The sequence below is a fragment of the Ochotona princeps genome, chromosome 18, assembly GCF_030435755.1.
Source record: "Ochotona princeps isolate mOchPri1 chromosome 18, mOchPri1.hap1, whole genome shotgun sequence".
Lineage (NCBI taxonomy): Eukaryota > Metazoa > Chordata > Mammalia > Lagomorpha > Ochotonidae > Ochotona > Ochotona princeps.
The window spans coordinates 5,653,953-5,678,382 of record NC_080849.1 but is presented as its reverse complement, the minus strand read 5'-3'; the positions used below and the strand labels follow the sequence as shown (position 1 = coordinate 5,678,382).

The window sequence follows — 24,430 nt, the reverse complement described above, 5'->3', positions numbered from 1 at the left end:
AACCACTGCCAACAACTCAAAAATCAAAGAGTGAACACACACACACAGAATACGCATATTCACTCTTTTCACTATAAAACTCAGTCCACAGGCCACGACTTTATATCCCAAGCTTTTAGAACAGCTAACACCTCAGCCCAGGGTTTAAAATTAGCTTGCTTCTTGAAAATACTTAAAAATCTGGGTTTGTTGACTCACCTATAAAATGAAAATAACTCATAATCCTTAATGAAACATCTTTCTTTTCCCATCACTAAATTCACCAACCGGATTCTACTAGCCTAGAATAAAAACGTGCTATGAATCCTCTCAAAGATTAATCACTACTTGCAACACTGTTTCCCACACTCACCTAATATCAGAATTCACCCGAAGTTGCCTCCTCCCAATCCTTTAATCTCCTGGCTCTCAGGATTACTGCAATCACCATGACAGCTCCTGGTGCGCCTGTGAATCTATCCCCTCCTTTGGGCAATACCCATCTTTCAGTTCTCCTTCATGGCCCAAGTACTTCAAGGATTTTGCTGTCCTTGAACTTTCCTTCCTCACTCCCCAGGATGTTGCCCCCACACCGGCAGGGCCTCTTCCCTTTGCACTGTGTAAAAGCTTCCGCACGAACACCGAGGCCCTCTCTAAAGCCAGCCCAACCAGGGTCTTCCTGATTCTCACCCCACCCTCCCTTCTCAGCTTACTGACACTCCTGTCTTCTTTGCTGGCTGCACTAGACAGTCACCACCCACCCCTCTTTCTGCAGCCTTTCCTCTCTGCTGTTCTTTGTTTTTCTTTTTAAGATTATTTATTTGAATGGCAAAGTTACAGACAGAAAGATCTAACATCCACTGATCCACTCCACAAATAGACACAACAACCATTCTAGGCCAGCTCAAAGCCACAAGCTGAGAATTATATCTGGGTTTCCAAGGACTCAAACTGGCGCGCCAACATTGGATGTTAATTTTGCAGCCAGTGGCTTTATTCACTGTATCACAACTACCGGTCCCCTATGCTGGTTCTTTTCAAAATTTAAACACATTTCAGGTGAAAATATACCTTCATGACAATCCTGTTTAATGGACGGACAAATGGATAAACAGAATGTGGTATACACATAAAATAGACTAGACCATTAAACCTTAAAAAGAATGGAACTCCAACAGGTGCTACACATGGATGAACCCTGAGGACATTGGGCTAAGTGCAACAAGCCAGTCCCTATTAAATACTTTATGCTTGCACTTACATCAGTTCCTAGCATAGCCAAACTCCTGCAGATATGGCAACGGTGGTGCAGCAATGTGAAAGCACCTATGCCACTAAATTGTGTACTTCAAAATAGGCTAAATTATAAAATGTTCATAACAAAGTTTACAACAATAAAATCAGAGGAGACAAAGCTAAGGAAAAATTAGTGTACTGAGGAATTCTATGCAAATAAAACTAAGAGATATCAAAAAGTATGGAAGAGAGTTTAAAAGATACAATCATAAAATGATAAGTTATAATAAACACCCAAATTCCACTTGGAAATCGCAGCACGGTGAGAAGCAAGCAATATTCAGCCAACACTGGCTGGCAGTAACTCAGAGACGAAGGTAAACACGCATGCTCCGTCCTAACGAAGATAAAAATACTGTGTACATTACAACAGACCGCAAAGAGACCTCAGAGCACCAGCCACAACATCAAAAGACACTAGAGGGAAAAATACTATAGTTGAAACAGCAGCAGACTTCAACAATGTAGCCTTCTGTGAGCACTATATGCAAGAAACAAAACAAAAAAAAGTGCTTTTAAGAGCACATGACATTATCCCAGGTAACTCAGTAGTACAAATTTCCTAGAATTAGTAATAACCTTCTATTTTTACCTGATAGTTCTAAAATCTTGAAAGGCAAGTAATTTAATTTTGATAACAGAATCCAGTACTAGCACTCAAAAACCAAACTAAACAAAACCAAACCCCACCTTAACAATCTGCAGACAGCCACGGTAAGCTTCAGCTTTCACTTGCGGCACGGGGTGAGCCAGCATACGGAGCAGCACCTTCTGACTTTCTCCTTGCAGCAACGGACTGGCCTGTGCCGATTTCCAGCTGCAAGAAGGAAGATCCCAGGCATTCAGGGCCAGTAAACGACTAAGCAAAAAGCTGCAAAGCATATTAACAGAGGTGTCTTCCTTCCAAATTCCGCAATTGAGATCTTATCTAACTAAAAAATATTACTGAAAACATAGCTAAACATGTATCTGTGTCGATGCAAATGTTCTTTTAAGAGCACGCACACAAAGCATCTTTGAAGATCCACAATTAATTGATGTTCATCACACCGTGGCATTCATTCTTTCCAAAAGCAATGAAGAAAAACGCTAACTTCTAAAGCGGAATCTGCTCTAAGAAATGTAACCACTGCACAATACTTTCTAAAAATCTGTGTAAGAAAAAGGTACAAAACCACAAATGCTTCAAAACAAAACTTTATTAAAATAGCAAAAACAAATATGCTTTAGTAGTTGATCTGAACGGATATCAAAAAATTTTTAAATGTATAAAAACTAAAGATTACTCATTGTGAGTATAAGCATGACATTTCCAAGATTTATCTCTAAATGAAACAGCCAACTGTCCTAAGGCAGTTATGTAGATACGCATATGTGTGGGACACATACACATAATGTACACGTATGCAATATGTGAGCCACGTATACACATGTATGTACGTGACACATACATGTGCACATGCATTGTGATACGTGGGACATACACATATGCGCACATGCATGTGTGTGACATACGTACATATACACACATGCATGTCTGTGGCACACACAGGCACAGGTCAAAGGGCAGGTGCACAGAAAAGCAATTTAAACTAAAAAATAACAGACTTAAGAACAGTCTCATTTTCACTGTTCCTAAGTTTACACACACACAAATATATATAATACATCCTACAATCAAATAATTGCAGTAAGAAAGAAGATATTACATCTTTGAACAAACACAGAGGATTTCCTTAATGAGGGGGAAGTGCTGATGATAGGAGAAGGTACGCAAGGCTTGGTCTGCCAGCTCCACTAATTCCAAGAGATTCTTGTCTCCCTAAAAAAGAATTGCAATGGAAGGAAGAATGTCAAGTTTATATGCAATAGGGTTCTCGACAGCTAACTAAGCAGCTACGTGAAATGACTGTGGAGACCTGGAGACTGCTCATCTTTGTTCTGCTTAAGGCCACACCTTCCCCAGGAGGGAAGATGGGAGGAAAACTTTCCAGGTAAACACCACAGTACACACTGAATAACTTAAAGTTACAATTACCTGGTTATTTGTTTAGAACTCTACCTCCCCTATGAAACACAGGGATAATGTATTTTCTTATCCACTCCGTCTTCTAATACCCTGATCATTGGGAACATACAAAATATTCAATACATGTGTGACCAACTGGCCAGAGAAGATGCTACAAAAATAATTTGGCTGAAAGACACATTTCAAAATTGCACCACAGTGCTCCATGCCATAGCCTAGTGGCTAAAGGCCTCGCCTTACACACGCCAGGATCTCGTATGGGCACTGATTCTAATCCCAGCGGCCCCGCTTCCTATCCAGCTCCCTGCCTGTGGCCTGGGAAAGCAGTTGAGGATGACCCAAAGCCTTGGGATCCTGCACCGCTCGGAGATCCAGAGGAGGTTCCTGGCTCCTCGCTTTGGACTGGCACAGTTCTGGCCGTTGCAGCTGCTTGGGGAGTGAAATCAATGGATAGAAGATTTTCCTCTCTGTATGTCTGACTTTCCAATAAAAATAAGTCTAAAAAAAATAAGTAAAAACATGGTCACAATTAAAATGCCCATTATAATTCTAGCGATATCAGTTATCAGTATGTCACATGTAGTAAGTCACTTCAGAAAGTTACTTGCTATTAAGTATTTAGGGCTTTATTAAACTACTGATATTATGCGCAACCACCATTCATTAAAGTCTTTCCTTTAATTTTATGCACATCAAGCCAGCCACTGACCTACTATGCAATAATGTATCTAACTTCCAAAAACTTTACTGCTATATGTCCACCTATTTCAATATAAAATACTTATGCATTTCATCAATGGGAATTAGAAGAGATATTAACGAAAAAAAATTTTTTTACCTCCTTCCCAATCTCAGACAGGAAACTACATGTACATTCAATCGAATAAACAGCCTCTGCAGTTCGTTTATAAATACTGTAGCCTTCCGAATTCAGCTGCTCCAAATAGGCCACAACGGTTTCGTGAATATTTGGGTACTCCAACGAAATAGGCATGTCCAAAGAAAGAAGAAATAATGCTGCTGACATAGGCTCTGGGAGAAATTCATTTGCCTTGATAAATTGAGGAGGAAAAATAAAATTTCAGTATTAAAAAATTCAGAAAAATACAGACAATAATCTAACTTCTTTTTCAGTGATTCTCTATCACAAAGCCTACACTTGTTCCAAAGAAAATTCTAGTTCTAACTTTCCATCCACATGTCTGCTTTGGGTCAATGGAAAGTTTCTCAAGTTCAAATGCCATTATTTCTCAGAGCCCAGGAGGCTGAGCACTCTGTCCCCCACACCAACATCCAGGACTGCATGTTCTCTCTCCCTCGGCCTCACACCTTGTTCATACCTCTGCTACTCAGCTAAAATACGTGGCCATTCTTCTCCAAGGATCCAGGGACATGCACAAAAATCTCCACAGTGAACCAACTAAGCCCGGAGACAGGAACACACTGGCATCCCACAAGCACGCGACACAAGTCCTAACAGCTACATTTTAAGCTGAATGGAGTTTTTAAACTAAGAACCATAGATTCACTAGAATAAAAGTTGATTTTTGGTTTTGTTTTTTTAGAAAAAAGAGAAATTCAATATAATATTAGAAATAGTTTCAGCATACTCACACAAGGCCACCACTTAATTAATACTTTTTCTGAAATACAAATGTATCAGACAGAGCCACTCTGGACTGAAGCGGACAGCAGTGTCTCGATGGCTCCAGCTTTGTGATGCAAGCCCCTAGCACATCACCTCCTGCATGCGCAGCGACTAGTCCTCACGAGTTTCTCCAAATAAAACTATCTTACTTGCTTTACTAATTTAGACTATCCAGCTGTAATATTTTTAACAGTTACCATGGGATCATTTAATCTAAACATGAGTATCTTACAAGTGGTTAGCAGGCTGCGTAGGGTGCCCACATCCCATGTAGGGGCTGGGTGTGAGCCCAGCTCTGCTTCCCACTTGGCCTTCCTATTACCACACATCCTGGAAGACAACAACTGATGTCACAGGTATTTGAATTCCTGCTCCCCATTCAAGAGACAGATTAAGTTCCAGAAGGCTTCAACATGCCCAGCCTGGCCGCTTTAGGCATCTGAGGGATAGAACAGCAAATGGACACTTTTTCTTTCTCTCAATCTCTCCTTTTCTCTATCTCCCTCAACCTGCCTTCCAAAAATAATTAAAATAAAGCACTTTTTTGAAAACCGTTAGGATCCCGTAGCGAGGGCCAGCGTTGCAGTGCAGTCAATTAAGCCCCTGCCAGCTGCACTAGCGTCCCACCGAGCGTCAGTACGAATCCTGACTGCTCCACTCCAATCCAAATCCTGCACAAGAAGGCAACAGGACAGCTGGAGTGCCTGGGGTCCTGCTGCCACAAGGGAAACTAGGAGGGAATCCCAGCATGCCGGCTTCAGCACGGGTCAGACTGGATTACTGTGGCCATCTGGGCAGTGAGTCAGTGGAGGGGAGATCTCTCGATCTCTCCATCGATCTCTCTCTCTCCATGCCCAACACCTTCTTTGTAACTCTGCTTTTCAAATATTGTTTTACCATTTAAAAAAAATCATTTAGATAAATTCAAGGACTTTCTACACAGATGCACTTTGCTTTACCAACATCAAAATGATATATTTAGCAAGTGGCAGCTCAAAAAATTCACTTTTAAAGTAAAAGTTTCAAAGTCCAGACTCTACTTCAACTGCTGGTGGGCTAGCACCAGGCAGAGGGCAGCAGAAGCTTACATTTATGTAAACTAAAGAAATTTAACAAAACAGTGTAATCTTTAGACTACAGCCTAAGGTCACAGCATTAGAAGCATTCCTAAGCAGACACGTGACAACCTCCTCCAAGGCACAAAGCTCTTCCAGTCACAAACACCGCTGAGACTGCACTCTTCAAAAACAGAAGCAGAGGAAGCCACCTTGCATGACAGACAATTTTGAATTATAAAATGAGAAAAAGATACAGGTATATAACATCAACACATGCTAACTAGGAAGGAAACTCTAATGAAGTACTGGCAACCACTGTTTGTATTCCACGCGCCGGAGAACTTGGGAGATGCCAAGTGAAGAACTAGCTCACTAGAGAGAGAGATCTTGTATTAACAGGAGCAGACAGACTCCCTGAAGAATGGAGATCAGCAGATTTTCAATGGCTTTCATTCCATTGAAAGGCATATTAAGTGCATCAATTAAACCCGCAAACATATACACACACTTATTGATATACACATAAGTAAGTTTCAAAACTTCATGGGAACATGAAACTAAAAGTTTGTCTTCCAAACACTTTTGGAACCCTTCCTGTACATGTGGGCATACATGAATATGTATATAAGCACACATATAAACATTGTGCATTTACAAGGCTTGCCATGTGCTTAGCACAGCAACTGACAGATGGGGGGAGGGGAAATGCTCATACAGGAGACACGATTCCTGCGTTTAAACTAGCCCAGATTCATTAAAAAGTGCAACGGGCAACGTAAACAACATTCGGGCGCTTACACAAGACCAAGTTCTCTGAGTCGAGGGATCCATTCCAACTTACTTGGTTTTTCTATCCAGCATCCAATACTCCTAGCCCACTGCAGGCAATCAACAAACTAGTCACTGAATGAACGAAGGAATAAACAAACCAGTTCACACAAGCACAATTAAGCACAAGCAACAAAAACAACTGCCAGATTATAAAAGTAATTTTCTATCAAATGGCCTGTGGAGACTTTTGAAAAGATTAGTCATTTCTCAATTTCCACATTTCCCAAATAATCTTTTTAAACACAGTAACATCACACCATGAAATGATGAGACAGAGCATTTATTACAGCAGCACCTAAGCTGCAAGCCACGGCTGCGTCCCGCCCACCTCACCTTCTCCACAGGGACAAGTGTCTGGAGCATGCGCACTGCCACCAGCGCAGTGCTGACGTAGGCCATCCGGTGATGCAGCAGCACAGGCTGCGGGCGCTGCGCCCCGCCACCTCCGTCACCGTCACCGCCGCCGCCGCCGCCACCGCCTCTATGGTAGCACAGTATCTCTCCAAGAGACCCCAAGATCCGGAGCAGCTTCTCTCTCTGGAAAGAGTTAAGCACAACCAAGGCAAGAATGCATTGCTCTCTGAAAACATCCACTACCTCCAGCATGCCTATACTTTAACAACTTGAAGTACTTAATACAATAAATCCCAACTGAGAATTTCTTAAAATCCAAAAAAACATAATGAACCAAAAATTCCTCCTACATTTGCAGTATTCCTTATTTCCAGCCTGGAAGTATTTACTGGGCCTGCTGCTTGTCGACCATAATACCATGGCAGGCATTATATCATGTAAATTATTATTAAAGGATATGTTTAATTAATGATTAAATTATGTATATTTATAAGTTATAATTATATAAATTATATAAATTTATATTATATAAATAAGAGAACGCAAATGGGTAAAGAGTAACCATCAAATTGTATAAACGTCCTCCCTTCAGGTGGTCAGGTTAATGTTCTGCCATTATGAACTTGTAAATAACTTTCTATTTAGTAGGAGTTATAAATATTAAATTGAAAAACATATGTAAAATTTGTAAAATATGAACAGAAAATTAAAGTGGTTGACCAGCCTACAAGTCAAAACAGCAAAAACAAAGTGGATATCCTAAAACTGCCGACAACCACCCATACAGCAACTAGGAAACAGAGAACCTCAATAAAACAATACAGCAAGACAGCCACAGGCACACGTCAGGATTCCAGCCCTCCACCTTTCCTTAACAATACAGCAAAGAATAAATATTGAAAACAAATGTGTAAATCAAGCAAATAAAATCTAGTATTTGTCCAAAATTTTTTACATAATAATATATGGGAGACAAAACTAAGTAATATGAAACCTGCAAAATTTACATAGACAATTACAGTTATTATAATTAAAAAACAGAAAGTGACAAGTAATGGCAAGGATATAGCATAAACTAGAATCCCTATGCTTTGCTGGCAGAAATTTAAAATGGTACAGCAACCACAAAAAATAATGTCAATTTCTCAAAAAAAAAAAGTTAAATGCAGCAAAATATGACCCACTAAATTTCCCTTCTGGATACAGAACAAAAGAACTTAAAATAGGAAATCAAAAAGAGAGGTGTATACACTCGCATGCAGCAGTAACACGCACAAGGCCCAAGGCAGAAACAGTGCAAGGACAGATAACAAGATGTCCATTGTGGTACGGAAACACATGAAACATTACTGAACTTGAAAAAGAAACTAAATTCTGATTCATGCTACAACTCAGATGAACTCAAAATGCAATGCTTGATAACATACAGTGCACATACAGAGGTACAGGTATAAATTATGACTGCACAAACGCGAGGAACCAGAGCCAGGAGGCAGAATGGGAATTACAGCTGGATGGGTACAAATTTCAAAAACTTCTTGAGATGGATGATGATGATCATGGTACAACAACATGACTGAGCTTAATACAATGTGAAGTGCATATACAAAATGGCAAATTTTGGTTTTATATTTTATCACCAAAAAATTATCTGAAGGATTAAACTAGGCTTTGGATAGCACCAAACTCTCAAATATACCATATTTTTTCCTATATACTTTGTGTTACATGGATCATTTCATAGGCCTATTTTAAAATAAATACAAATGAAATTAAAATTATACTACCGCCCAAATCATTACAGAAGTTATATACATACATATAGTCTCTCTCAAAAAATGATAGCAAAAGCTTCTGAGAAGAGCAAGTATAATCATATTACAAAAAGATGAAATACACAGTAGTCCCCCTTATCCAGCAGGGATATAATGCAGGACCCCCAGTGGACGCTTGAAACCAGAGTATCAAACTCCCCATTTTTCCTCTATTGTTGCAGTTACTAGCTTCCAAACAGGATGAGGATTAATGCATCCTTCCATATTTTCTGGTTCCTATTAAAAGAATATTAAGATAAACAAAGTTGCTATTCTTATGCCTTAGGTCAAGTAAAGGTTACTTGAAAGCAAATACTGCAGTACAGCAAGGGTCAACCCGCTGACCACCATGGCCCCTGAAAGACTAACAGAGAGGTAGCCTGTGCAGTGTGGAAACGCTGGACCAAGAGGTGCTTCACAACCCGGGCGGGAAAGACTGGGAGGGCGGAGGACTGCTTCTAAGAATAAGGCACAACTTCAAATTTACAGATTAGTTCCATATTCTTTCATTGAATTTTTTAGATTGTAGCTGATGGCAGATAAACAAAAACAAAAATTAAAGTTTACAGATATAAAAAAAGACATGTTTAATCTTTGTGCACAACAGGTTAAAAACTAAATATGCAGGGGCCCTAAACAGTAGCCTAGTGGATAAAATCCTCGCCTTGTACATGCCGGGATCCCATATGGGCGCCGGTTCTAATCCCAGCAGCCCCACCTTCCATCCAGCTCCCTGCTTGTGGCCTGGGAAAGCAGTTGAGGACGGCCCAAAGCCTTGGGATCCTGCAACTGCATGGGAGCCCAGAAGCTCCTGTCTCCTGGCTTCAGATCGGCTCAGCTCTGGCCATTGCAATCATCAAACGGAAGACCTTCCTCTCTGTCTCTCCTCCTCTCTGTATATATGACTTTCCAATAAAAATAAAATAAATCTTAAAAACAATTGAATGTGTAGGAGCAGACACTGTGGTAGAGCGGGTAAAGCATCCCCCATGTGCACTGGTTTGCGTCCCAGCTGTTCCACTTCTGCTCCAAATCACTGCTGAGGGCCTGGAAGACCCCTGCCACCCACGGGAAAAACCAGATCAGGTTCCTGGCTCCTAGCTTCACCCTGGCCAGCATCGGCCACGGCAGCCATCTGGAAAGGGAACCGCAGATGGAGGAGCTCGCCACTCGCTCTGTAATATTGCCTTTCAAATATATAAATACATCTTTAAAATTAAATGGTTAAGAGAGGGTATACCTAAGAAGCCGTTGAACTTGACTGGACAATAAGATGCTGGACTCTATGTTTGGTATACGTTTGCAATGGGGGAATCTCAACTGAACTTGAGCTGTGGTTATGCAACAAGGTGGAGGAATCCACCATGGTGGGAGGGTTTGGGGAGGGGTGGGGAGAACCCAAGTATCTATGTAACTGTGTCACATAATACAATGTAATTAATGAAGTTAAATAATAAATAATTTTAAAAAAAAATAAATAAAACAAAAAAAATTAAATGGTTAGTGCAGAACAAAATTTTAAGTAATTTAAGTAAAATAATTTAAGATAAAAAAAATCACATAAAGACGATCTTCCACGGATGAAATATGGTTTCTTTTAAAGACCAATTAGAAACAAGTCTTTGTGGTATGAACAACATAAAATATGAAACAAAACTTGTTACCAAAATGCACAAACTTTAACTCAACCATTCTGAGCCAGAGCACTCCCACTTTTCACTTCACTCTCCAAACACAAGCAAACATCCAGGGCCGAGCTGAGACCAGGGCTGACACTAATTCACATCTCCGACAGCGACGACAGGGACCTGCGACTAGTCATTGGAGCTGCCTCCCAGGTGCAGTCAGGAGCAAGAATCAAACATCAAGTCAAGGCACTGCCATCAAGGATGAAAATGTTTTAACCACTAGACTAAACACTCAATCCACTAAGGAACTTTGTACAGTTCCAAAGCTTAAAGAAAAAAAAATCTGGAAAAAATACTTACCAACAAAAATATCATTGAATACTTACAGTTATTTTCTGATTTCAAGCAAATAGAACTGAAAATTAATAAAAATGTGCAGCATTTTTTCTAGCAATTAAGATACCTTCTTTCCATACTGAAGTGCCTGGATTTGATTCCCCTCTCTAGCCCCCATGGCTAGCTCTCCGTCACTGGAATCTGAAAAGGCACAGACCTGGCACACGCAGAGCGCAGACTGTGTGAGCTCCTGGCTCCTGGCTGCAGCCCGGCTCAGCCCCAGCCACTGCAAGCAGACATCTGGAACAGCATCAGTGGGTGCGAGCAGGCGCTCTCACTCGTGCTTACTCATTCCATCTCTGTCACTTAAAAGTAGGGCGACACAAAACAAAACAACAAAAAAAGTACAACTAAGAAGTCTTCTGTACTTAACTATCATTCAAGAGAAAACAAACCCAAAACATACTGACAGCCAGACAGTGACAGGCAACTACCCTATACACTGATTTTTTTACAAATACTCCTTAATTAACAGGCATATTTCTCTACTAAAATAACAACCTTTATACACCTAAGAAGAGCGTATCATTAGTAGGCAAGATTAGTTGTGACAATTTACAATTTTTTTTTTAAGATTTATTTATTTTTATTAAAGTCAGATATACAGAGAGGAGGAGAGACAGAGAGGAAGATCTTCTGTCCGATGATTCACTCCCCAAGTGACTGCAATGGCTGGTGTTGCACCGATCCGAAGCCGGGAACCTGGAACCTCTTCTGGGTCTCCCACACGGGTGCAGGGTCCCAATGCATTGGGCCGTCCTCAACTGCTTTCCCAGGCCACAAGCAGGGAGCTGGATGGGAAGTGGAGCTGCCAGGATTAGAACCAGCGCCCATATGGGATCCCGGGGCATTCAACGTGAGGACTTTAGCCGCCAGGACACGCCGCCGGGCCCAACAATTTACAATTTAAGTCAATAAATACATTTAAGAAATAAGCATAGTAGAGCTGTTTCTAAAAGCCTATTTATTTGTGAAATTGTTTCAAATAACCTGCGGAGTGCTTCACAAGACAGCATAAAAAGGAAAGACTATAAAAATCTCTTTTGCAGCTTTTACTATTGCTAGCATTTCTTCTAAGGAAAAAAAAAAGCAGTGATCTTTTGGGATCTGTGGATTCATCTGCTTGGTTTATTATTTTAGAAAAAAAGTCTAGGGCTTGTACAATGGTTCAACCGGCTAATCCGCCTCAAAGTGCCAGCATCCTATTTCAGCACCTCCTACTCACTTCCCAGCTGTTCTACTCCCATCCAGCTCCCTGCTTGTGCCCTGGGAAAGCAGTGGAGGCTGGCCCAAAGCCTTGGGACCCGTTACCCACATGGTAAACACAGCAGAAGCTCCTAGCTTCTGGCTTTGGATCGGCTTAGTTCTGGCCACTGTGGCCACTTGGGAAGTGAATCAGTGGATGGAAGGTCTTTCTCTTTCTCTCCATCTCTGTAAATCTGCCTTTCCAATAAAGAAATTAATCTTTTTTAAAGAGGGGTGGGGGGGTTGCTGAAAACCTGGCCCATAGTTTTGATTCTTTTGACTGAACATATTTAAACAGCCCTGCAAGAGTTGATGCTGCAAAAAAATTTCAGAAGCCGGCTTTCAGAGGATGTTCGTAACTTTACATGCTATCAGAATTAAGATCAAATCAGCAAAATATTTACAACATACGCAACAGAACTGATCTTTACAGTGCAAACAACCTCTGCACTCCAAGTACATCTAAGAAGGTAACTCAGCCTGTGGATTCTGTAAGGGACCACTCCTCCATGTGCTCAGTTGCTCTCCAAGCACGCTTCCCTGTTTAAAAGCAGTCTTCTCCTACCTTCAGAGTATCGGCCACACTACTCAACAACTTGGGATGCCTTCCCCAAGGGAGGCATCCCTTCCTTTCACCCACCAGCCCTCTCCTAACATTTCCCCTTCCCATTTCGGCCCCAGGTTCTTAGGATCCACGGTCAGCCCAAGCCTTCACCCCGTCCACACTATCCAAACGTCCTCATCATGGCTCATCCTCTTCCGTCAGATGACAAAGAAAGAAGCCCTGTCTTTGTTTGGCCACATCATACATTCAGGTCATTGACTTACTAAAATCCTCAGGAGTTTTCTGAGTGCACTCATGGCAATAAAACGCAACAATCACAAGCACAGGACCCCCAAGACAGAAGTGGGAAACAAGGAACTGGATTCCTGCCACCCTCGTGGCAGACCTGAACTGAGTTTGTCTTCCAGATTCTATCCCATCAACTGCTACAAGCATCTCAAAGAATGAACCAACGGGTGAGAGTCAGGTGTATCTGTCACATGCTCATACTGTTAGCTTTGTCTCTCAAGCAAATACATAAAAATTTTAAAACTAAAAAAAAAAAAAAAAAAAAGCTTAAATAACCTAGTGCTGTATTTAAACTCCCTGCAGGTATTTCTAATGTCACAAAGTGTCCCCTGCAAGAATGTGAGCATCTACATCTTATTTATCTTCCCCAGTGATTCAAATGCCTGATCAGTGGGTAAGAAGACTTCTGGGACGCTCACATCCCATGTCAGGGTACCTAGGTTTAAGCTCTACTTCTATTTCTGACTCCTACTTCCTGTTCATCAGCCCTAGGAGGTAGCAGGTCGCTGGGTTCCAGCTACCAGTGTGGGAGACCTGGATCAAGCTTTGGACTGTTGGTTCTGCCTAATCCAGCTTGCTGCTACCCCAGCCACAGCTGTTGCAAATGTTTGGGGAGCGAACCAGAGGTTAACCAAAGACTGGGCTGGGGAGCGGGATGGGTGGCTGTAACAGAAAGAAAAGGGAGAGAGAAAGACACAGAGACTGTCTTTCAACTAAACAAAAATTTAAAGCAGAAATACTACTTATTCCTGAAAGGCAAGTCCTACACTAATTACAACTTTTACTACCCAGATTATGAATTTAGAATCTGGTTAAACTCCCTCTATTGAACCACTCTTTCTAGATTCTTCACAATCCTATCAGGCCCATTTGTACTCCAACCAGCAGTTCCACCAACATTCTTGGTATTGCAGTCACCAGCTCACTAGAGCAGGGACCAGAGTTTAAAAGCTGTAAATCTCAAAGTAAAAAAACAAGACTGGCATTTCAAAGATACTGCAATGACAAGAGAGACAGAAAGAAGAAATGCAAGCAAAGGAAGTAAGTGAAAGAAGATAGCCGTGGCCGTTCAATGACTGGGCACAGGGAGCTCCCTAGTCCTTGAATCTAATTTACCATGTGAATAACAAGACCTGCCGACTTCACACAGGTGGCCAGAAAAGGAGAAACATACTTTAGGCCAACCTAACTTTATTAATCCTTACCAATATTTGTTATTTCAGCAAAAAATATTTTTTTATAAAACACACTTTTTATTTACCTCAAGCAAAATAATCTTAGGAGGAAAATTTATTTCACTAAGTTTACTAAACCCAAGTAATACAGTTTCTAGATGATAGTGATGGTAGTAATATTTGGAAATATCTAGAGATTTCATTATTATCCTCAGGTACTTTATTTCTAAAATGTTAGCATTTATTCTCTTTACAAAGTCAGTCAAATGTAATCTGAGGCAGAACTGCTTGATTTAGCATTTTTAACATCAAACTGGCACTCACAAAACAAGACTTAACCTTTAAAGTAAAAATAATTCATTGAATCATAAAAGATCAGCAGCCAAAAATTATAACGAGAATAACTAACTTACAGATAAATGTTCTGGCCAAGAAAATTTAATTTAAGAAGCAACTGATAAAGCACTCTTCACACTTCTGAGGAAAAAGTCACTTGGTGAAAAGCTTCAATATGCGAAAATCATCTAAAAGTACTACGAAACTGTATGATAACCTTCAGGAATAAAAAAAAGATTAGGAACTATCATCAGAAATTCAAGGACTTGAAAATATACTGTACCTGGTATAAAATGCGTAATTTTTCTTTTTAAGGGATTCATACTGCTTAAAAAATAAAGTTTAGATTCTTTTCACACATAGATATTTGCATTAAAATATCTGTGTCTTACTCATTTTTCCATGTACTAACCTCTAGTCACAAAGATTTCAGGCAGCTAATTACAGAGCTTAATAAAATACAGGTAGTTTCCACCCTGATCAACTATGTAAACATCATCAATAATAAAACTTAAAAAAAAAAAAATACAGATATAGCTAGTCCAAAGCAGCATACAAAGAAAATCAGTAATTCTAAGACTGCACACACACACGTATGACTCAAACTTTTTCTCTTCTCCCCTGACACGTTAAAGCAAAAGGACAAGACAATGGAAAGAAAAAGAATCGACATTATCAATTTATATTAACAAAATACAACATTACCGCTCCAAGGAAGGCAGACATTCAAAATTAAAGGCATAAACTGACAAATGATTTGCAGTCATACTGAAAGGTCAAAACGACACATTTTCCAATTACATGAAGACACTTTCTGACAGCCCACAGATCCCTTAAACATTATGTTGTAACAGAAAACTCCTGAGGACAATGCACAGGTCTTGATTTCTCACAAAAAACTCGTATTGGAACACTTCTTGCAGAAACAAGAAAGACTGGGTGGCACTTTCCCTAGCAGTTAATACGCCAGCTCAGACATTCACAAGCCACATAGGAGGACAGGGCTTGACAGCTGGCTCCAGCACCTGCCAGGATGGGCCAAGCAAGCTGGTTTTCTGCCACTCCCATTGGAGGCCTGCTTTAGTTTCAGCACAGCCACGTCCGGCTGCTGGGGCACCCAGGGAGACAAACAGCTGAAGGCAGCTCTCTCTGTCTCTCTGACTCCCAAATAAATAAAACACTGGCACAGAAAATAAGGCTGGAAAAACTGATCATAATATCAGCTTAATTTTGTAAAAAAAAATACTAATAGAAGAAAAATTTAAAAATCATACTTTACAAAATTATCTCCACTACTGAAATACATACTGTAGCATGCAGGTAAAACCAGCGCCTACAACGCCAGCACACCATAGAGGTGTTGGTTCAAGTCCCAGCTGCCCTACTTCAGCTCCAGTTCCCCAGCATAAGCCGCTGCACTCACATGGGAGACTTGGACAAAGCTCTCAGCACCTGGCTTTTACAGCCATTTGGAGAGTGAACCAATGGAAAGATCATCTGTCTCTTTGTAACTGTCTTTCAAATAAATTTTTACAAACACACACAAGCAGCAAAGAATAAGGCATCCTTCTTATGTTGCTACACCTTGAAGGACTTGTCTAGAATCATGGAGAATATTCACTGTAGATAACCACATTTCATTCCTTAATAACTTACAAGTTGCTTACAATATGTAATTTTTAAACCTTAATTAAAAATTGCGCTTCTTGCCATGAGAAAGCAACAAGGACTGAGCTCTCAGCCTCAAGCCGCCCACTTGCGAGCTGCATGGAGCAGCCAGCATGCTGCAGAATGGCCTGTGTGCAACATGTTCATAGTAAGCCCAAAACCCATGTCAGAGACGGATCTGCCAATGAAACCAGCTTAAAGAACAGAAATGGAGTAAGACAATACTGTTATCCAAGAAACATTAATTCTTACCATATCTATAGCAAACAGGCTGTTGTCATCCCAAATATCTGATGAAATTGCTTCACCAAAAAGGGTCAGATCTTCCGCAAGCAATTCCAGCACTCTAATTATCATCTGTCTACTTCCTGGGAAAAAGGAGAATGCCACGTCAATAGTCAGCTTCAGTCAATGCCCCAGGTAGGCACACCCCAAATGCCCTCCTCCTGCCTTCAATCAATGCCCCAGGTAGGCACACCCCAAATGCCCTCCTCCTTCCTTCTCTCAATGCCCCAGGTAGGCACACCCCAAATGCCCTCCTCCTGCCTTCAGTCAATGCTCCAGGTAGGCACCCCAAATGCCCTCCTCCTTCTCTCAATGCCCCAGGTAGGCACACCCCAAATGCCCTCCTCCTTCCTTCTCTCAATGTCCCAGGTAGGCACACCCCAAATGCCCTCCTCCTGCCTTCAGTCAATGCTCCAGGTAGGCACCCCAAATGCCCTCCTCCTTCCTTCTCTCAATGCCCCAGGTAGGCACACCCCAATGCCCTCCTCCTTCCTTCTCTCAACGCCCCAGGTAGGCACACCCCAATGCCCTCCTCCTGCCTTCTCTCAATGCCCCAGGTAGGCATGCCCCAATGCCCTCCTCCTTCCTTCTCTTTTGGTCTCTCGGCTTTTTAACTCAAAAAAGAGGTGAATACATTAATCATGATCTAAATCACCATTAGGAATTCTGGCTCTTTTTTAAAAAAGATTTTATTTGAATGTCAGAGATACAGATTGAGAGAGAGAGGGACAGCGATTTTCTTTCTAGTGGTCACTCCCCAAATTGTCCCAAATGCTAGAAGCTTCCTTTGGGCCTCCCATGTGGGCCTCCCACTTCCTCCAATCCATCTCCCTGCTAGTGTGTCTGGGAAAGCAGCGGAGGAAGACCCAAGTACTGGGGCCCCTGTCCTACATGGGAGATCTGGATGAGGTCCCTGACTTTGAATCAACCCCACTCCAACCACTGCTGACATTTGGGGAATGAATCAATAAATAGGAGGTGGATCAATCGCTCTATCCGCCCCCCATCTCTATCCCTACAGCTACTCTTCTAAATAAATAAATCTTAAAAAAAAAAAACTCATTGTCAACAACAATACAATAAAATGGATTATAAAAAAAAAAAAAAAAAAAAAAAAAAAACTCCACATCTCCTACCAGAGTCAGGGTTCAAGGCCCAGGTCCCGACTCCAGACTCCTGCTAAGGCAGACCTTCGAGCAGCAGGCGATGGCCCAGGGAAGCGAGGTCCTGGATTGAGTCTGCAGTTCCTGGCTGCAGCCCCAGCCTTGCCCAGGCCACCGCAGGCATTCAGGGCATGAACCAGCAAACAGGAGCAGTTTCATATTCATTCACTCGTGTTCTTTCCACCTTGCTCCCAAAGACTTTTTTTTAAATGATAGCAACAATAACCCAACTAAAAATAGAGAAGAAAGTAATTTCTCAAGTCCAGAGACCATCCTGTTATACATTTGGTATGTGACAAAGCATCAGAAAAGTTTAAAAATGCACTTTCATAATTACTATTTGGTACTAGAAAGCTTACTCGTCATAAATTAGTTTTTTTCCACCCAGGAACTGCCTGGGAAGCTAAGCCTAGATTGGAGCAACTAAACCGATGTCTGTGCTGGCATTTGTCAAAAAACCCTCATGCAATTCCATCTCTACTCCTCTTAGATTCCAAGAGAATTCCGAAAAAAATTGTACCATCAGAGCCACACCCAGAGCAATCTCACTCCTCCAGAAACAGAGGGACAAAGAGCGTCACGCTTTCTCACCCTGCGTGAGGTGAACACTCCAGGCAGAGTGCTAGTCTCACATCCAAAAGGCTAACTTCTAACGAGTAGAAGCAAAACAAACTACCAATCACAAGAATCTAGATTAATTCTCTCATTAGAGCAGCTGGTGGCAAATTCTCTACAACTCTCATGATATTGAACAATTACAAATTAGGCAATAAATTAACAGAAAAGGGCAAGAGAACATTTTGAAATATTTTATGTACCAAGAAATAGCTTTGTAATTATCAATCCGACTTTTTATATGAAATTAAGTAAAGGTTAAATGTATAATCACTAAGTCTAAAACTGTTCTTCTTAGAGCACCGGCAGATAAACATAAACTTTCTGAGGCCAAAGTTCAAAGCTTCCTTCATTCCACACTATTAGCATATGAATTAATACGTAGTTCTAACTCCTGGAAGCAGTTATTCACTTGGGGAGAAGTGAATACAAGAATGCTCAACATTTTAAAATATGAGCCTTCCTCCCACTGTCCTCCTGACATACCAAGAGGCAAAAACAGCCATGGGACTGTAACCAACATTAACATGAGATGCACTTTTTATTTAATTATTATAAACTTGTTCACATTGCATGTATATCCTGACATGCTTTGCTGCTGAAAATGTGCACATTCAGAAAACAAAAAGCATCACCACTTCTAAATTTCTTTTTACCTTGCAAAATGCTGAAATGTGCAAGAGTCCAGAATTTAATTCAGAAAAACTTCAGCTAAAGACTTTCCTTTTAGCTAAATAAATTTCTAAACCTCAATTTTGTCACATGTAAAACTAGGAAGAGACTTTATAATATCACCGTGTAGGATACAATCAGGCACCACCATGGGCCGACTAATCCTCCGCCCTACAGCATCCGCGTCCCATCTGGGCACCAGTTCGTGTTCCGGCTGTTCCACTTCCCATCCAGCTCCCTGCTTGTGGCCTGGGAAAGCAGTCAAGGACGGCCCAAAGCCTTGGAACCATGAACCCACGTGGGAGACTTGGAAGAGGCTCCTGGCTCCTGGCTTCGGATCAGCTCAGCTCTAGGTGGTGACACCACTTGGGGAAAGAATCAATAGATGGAAGAATGTGTCCCTCTATCTCTCCTCCTCTCTGTAAAATCTGCCTTTCAACTAAAAATAAACAAATCTCCAAAAATGAGGGGAGGGGACTCATTGTGCCAACAGCACCCTGCAAACATGATGAACGTTCCTAAAACACGCCGAAGTTTTGCAAGCAGTGTGACAAGCACCAGCCCTTCACAGTAACACAGTATAGGAAGGGCAAAGACTGCCTCCATGCCCAGGGGAAATGGCGTTAGGATAGGAGGCAGAGAGGCTACGGTGGGCACACTAAGCCAATTTTCCAGAAAAATGCTCAAACGACAAAGAAGCTTGTGCTGAGGCTGGAGTGCGTAGAGCCCGACTACAGAAGCGAGAGCAAGCTGGCTGGTAAGAGATGGGAACATTCGAACTGGGAGGGGATAAGAAGAGGCCAAGCGATCCAGTTCTAATCTTCATCCTCTGTTATGAAGAGAATAAAATCTTAAGGTCATTGTTCATTCAATTTGTTTTTTTTGGGAGGAAATAAACTGGAGCCATCAATAAAATTCCTCTTGAGGAAATTTGTAAAAAAAAAAAAAAAGACGGGGAATAAAATGAGTGTTTGAAGTGCATCAAGTAATACACAGAAAAGCATTACAGCAGCATGGCGGGGATTCACTACTTGGTACGGGCTATTTACTCACACAAAGATGTTTTTAATTTTAGTCAGTTAATGCCAGACCACCTTCTCTGGCTTTTTCCACTCCATTATGCTGCTCATGCTTACAACTTAAAACTGCCATACAAACAGGAAATCTATGCCGAAGAACACTCCTGTCTGGAAGGGAATGTCATTGAGTAGGGCTCCATGGCACTCACATTTAACAAAGAGATAATAAAAGCCTTATTAGGGAGGACACATTAGAGCAAATTAAAAAGCCAGTGGATAGTCTCAGTAACAGAATGAATGAAGCAGAAGAAAGAATCTCAGAATTGTAAGATATTTGTTGCCACAATGGAGAAACAATCAGAAAGCTGGAAGCAGAACTGGGTCAAGCTAAAAAAAGTATTCAAGAATTAAAAGACATGATTAAAAGGCCAAATATAAGAGTTACGGGAGTTCCAGAAGGCACAGAAAGAGAAGCTTGGTTTTAAAATGTATTTAATGAAATAAAGGAAAATTTCCCTAATATGAAAAATTAGGAAACAATATACAGGAGGGGGACAGAACTCCCAACAGAGTTGACCAAAAGCAATCTTCACCATGACACATGATAATCAAGCTCTATCCAACCAAACATAAGGAAAAGATCCTTGAAAGAGCACATGAAAAAAATCAATTGACCTACAGAGAACCCCAATCAGACTCACAGCTGACCTCTCACAGGAAGCTCTACAGGCAAGAAGAGAACGTAGTGACACATCCCAGACTCCACGAGGGGACAAAACGTCAGCCCAGAATGATGCGTCCAGCAAAGCACTCCTTCGCCACGGAAAGCGAAATAAAATTCTTCCACCGCAAAGAAAAGCTCAAAGAATCTGCCTCTTCCAGACCTACCCAACAAAACAAAGATGCTCTCTTGACAGAGAAAAGGAATAGCACCCACCAAAACCAAAGGCAAATGTGGAGAACATCCAGTAAAATAACGGAAGACTAAATCAAAGAACAACCCATTGCTAAAATAACAGGGCCGAACTGCCATCTATCCATTCTAACCCTAATATAAATGCTTTGAATTCATCAAACTTCAGATTAGTGGACTGGATTAAAAAAATGCAATCATCTATCTGTTGCCTGTAGGAGACAACTTACCAACAAGGATCAGCAGAAACTAAAAGTAAAAGGATTAAAAGGATATTCCAAACTAATGGTAAGGAAAAGTGAGCATGGAGCCATTCTTGTATTAGATGACACAGACTCCAAGGTGAAAAACACTGAGATGAAGGACACCATATATGATCAAAGGATCCATTTATCAACAAAAGATCACTTTAACTTTAATAAATGTATATGCACAAAATGCTAGGGCATCTTGCTACTTGAAACAAATATTAATGGGATTTAAAGGGAGAAATGGACTCCAATAATAGTGGGGGATATTTTTGTTTTTGGACTCATTTCTTCCAAACAGTTTTCTTTTCTCCATCAAATTCTTCACTGACTCGTAGATCACACATTACCATCATTTTACCCAAGAAGCGTCTGCATTTTCTTTTTCATTTCTTCATCAACACATTGGCTATTCAGTAGCATGTTACTTAACTCCATGGTGCTGTAAATGTTTAACTTTATTCCTGTTGTTGACCTTGTTTCATGGCTTCTCTTTTAAGGGAATGCACAGTGATGACGCAATAGAGACTATCTCGTAGATGTGAAGAAGTCAGAGATGGACTCCCAATGAAAGTGTTGGACATTTCTTGACAACAGGATGCTGGACTGTCTGACACTGTACCAACAATGTCAGGATACACTTAAATAGAATAATGGACTTGTGACTGCTTATGAAGGGCTGTACTATTGTAATAATACGGGGAAAATCAGTTGGGGGGAGGAAGTTTGGGGAAGGGGTATGGAAATCCCAAACACTATGGCATTGTACCATAAAATTAAAAATAAAGCATATTTTTTTCTCATATATATATGAGAAAGCCTGGGGGAATTAAAAAAAAATTCTTCTTAAGTTTTCAGGAGTTTGTATCCCAAAAGGTAGGCACAAAACAGACTCCAAAGGACCCAGTGGGAAGGACATCTACACCATAGCGAAGACCCGCTCGGAGCACCCACACCCCTGTCTGAGCACCCAACTTCAGGGCCCACATGTGTCGCACTTCCAGCTTCCTGGGGATGTGCGCTGCACCCAAGAGGCAGATCGGCAGTGGGTCCCTGCCACCCAGGTGCCAGACCTGACGAAGGGCCCAGTATGGCTGTTCAAGTCCCAGACCTGACCATGGCCTGTATCCGAACAGTCAGATGAGGGAGGGAGGGAGGGAGGGAGGGAGGGAGTGTGTGTGTGTGTGTGTGTGTGTGTGTGTGTGTGTGTGTTGGTGGGAAAGAGACCATCTCTGTGCCTTTCAAACAAATACATAAATTTTAAAAGTGGTACAGGAAGAGAAAGCAAGCTAGAAAATCTGTAAAGAAATACAAGCACATACGAAGAACTACAATTTCAAAAACAACTAACCCGTTTTTAAAAGAGGAAGTGCCGCTTCCAGAACGGAGACACAGAACTGAGGCAGGCCGAGCTGCCGGAAGCGCAGTTCCAGCGTGTCCTCAGGCTCCAGTTCCGGCAGGTCCACGTGTCCGATGTCCAAAGGGGAACGGGCAGATGTCCTGGAGTTCACGGGAGCATGGCTGCTGCCACCACTGTAAAACAAAAATGACAAACCTGAACACCAAACAGCCCTATCTGCTGCCTGGCGCGTCACGGCCCCGGAGCAGCCACAACTACATCATGACATACAACACTTCTGCTCAGAGTTGCAGAAATACTGGCAACTCTACAAGACTAAAAGCATAAAGACTACTCAACTGTACTGAAGCTTTGCTTTCCAAACTGATGATTTCAAAACGTTGTAATCTTCCTAACATTAGTGATGGGAATCCATTTTTTAAATTAAAGATTATTTTTGTTTGAAAGATTTTTACAGAGAGGGGAGAAAGGCCTTTCATTCGTTGACTCACTCCCCAAACGGCTGCAGAGCGAACATGATCTAAAGCCAGGAGCCAGGAGCCTCTTCCAGGGTTCTCACACGGCTACAGAGGCCCAGGCCTCAAGCAGACAGCGGGACCAGGAGCTGAGCAGCCGGGATAAGAACCCGTGCCCATATGGGATGCCAGCATTTGCAGACAGACAATAAGCCTACTACACTATCACACCGGCCCCAATCCACTGATTTCTAAAGGAAAAGAGACTTACACCAAAACTCTTCTATAATCAATCTGTAAAAGCAAAACTAAAACCTCATAGTTTGTCAGATTTTCTGTGATTTACTCAAGTGTTTTAGGGAAGCTAATGTTACTCATTAAGGAAAATAGATTATTCAGCACATTCAACATCGTATAATTATTTTGAAAGTGTTACTAACATATGGAATATCCATATTCCTTGGCTTGTTCATTAAAAAAAATTTCGCCATGAGTATAAAATGGTGGATAAGAGTGGTGTGACCGGGCCCGGCGGCATGGCCTAGCGGCTAAAGTCCTCGCCTTGAAAGCCCCGGGATCCCATATGGGCGTCGGTTCTAATCCCGGCAGCTCCACTTCCCATCCAGCTCCCTGCTTGTGGCCTGGGAAAGCAGGAGAGGACGGCCCAATGCATTGGGACCCTGCACCCGCGTGGGAGACCCAGAAGAGGTTCCAGGTTCCCGGCATCGGATTGGCGCGCACCGGCCGTTGCGGCTCACTTGGGGAGTGAATCATCGGACGGAAGATCTTCCTCTCTGTCTCTCCTCCTCTGTGTATATCTGGCTGTAATAAAATGAATAAATCTTTAAAAAAAAAAATACAAAGAGTGGTGTGACCAGCGCTGTGGTATAACAGACAAAGCTGCTGCCTGGGGCCTGGCATCTCCTACAGGTGCTGCGAGTCCCAGCTGTTTCACTTTCAATCCAGCTCCCTGACAATGTGCCTAAGAAAGCAGCGGAGGAGGGCCACAGCGCTTGACCCTCAGCATCCATGTGGGAGACCTAGAGAAGCCCCTGGCTCCTGGCTTCAGTCTGGTACCACAATGGCCACTGAGACATTTGGAAAGTGGGCCAGTAGGTGGAAACTGTATCTCTCTCTCCTTCTCTCTCCCTGCCCATTACCTCTCTGTAACTCTGCCCTTCAAATAAACTAAATAAAGAGTTAAATCTCTTTAATGATAAATTACCCCTCCCACCTTCCCCATTCCTTCACTTTTTAATTTTTGCAGTAACATTTTTAATTTACATTATAGTCAAAGGCTTCATTAAATAAAGAGTTAAACAGGAACCCGTGTGTGTGTGTGTGTGTGTGTGTATGTCTATTGACACAGTAATATGTTTGTATACTGAAT

The 24,430-nt window shown here is 41.7% G+C and overlaps 1 protein-coding gene across 4 annotated transcripts in view; it reads right to left on the bottom strand.

The window, feature by feature from the left end:
* RTTN (rotatin) overlaps window positions 1-24,430 on the bottom strand; it is a 125,965-nt gene that overhangs the window by 90,068 nt on the left and 11,467 nt on the right. For all 4 annotated transcript variants that reach the window (XM_058676881.1, XM_058676877.1, XM_058676876.1 and 1 more), the window contains 7 exons: window positions 22,577-22,758; window positions 16,563-16,678; window positions 7,318-7,378; window positions 7,175-7,284; window positions 4,143-4,355; window positions 2,985-3,097; window positions 1,966-2,092 (listed from right to left, as the gene is read on the bottom strand). In XM_058676881.1, the coding sequence (XP_058532864.1) occupies window positions 1,966-2,092; window positions 2,985-3,097; window positions 4,143-4,355; window positions 7,175-7,284; window positions 7,318-7,378; window positions 16,563-16,678; window positions 22,577-22,758 (922 nt within the window). The remainder of the gene's footprint in view (window positions 1-1,965; window positions 2,093-2,984; window positions 3,098-4,142; window positions 4,356-7,174; window positions 7,285-7,317; window positions 7,379-16,562; window positions 16,679-22,576; window positions 22,759-24,430) is intronic.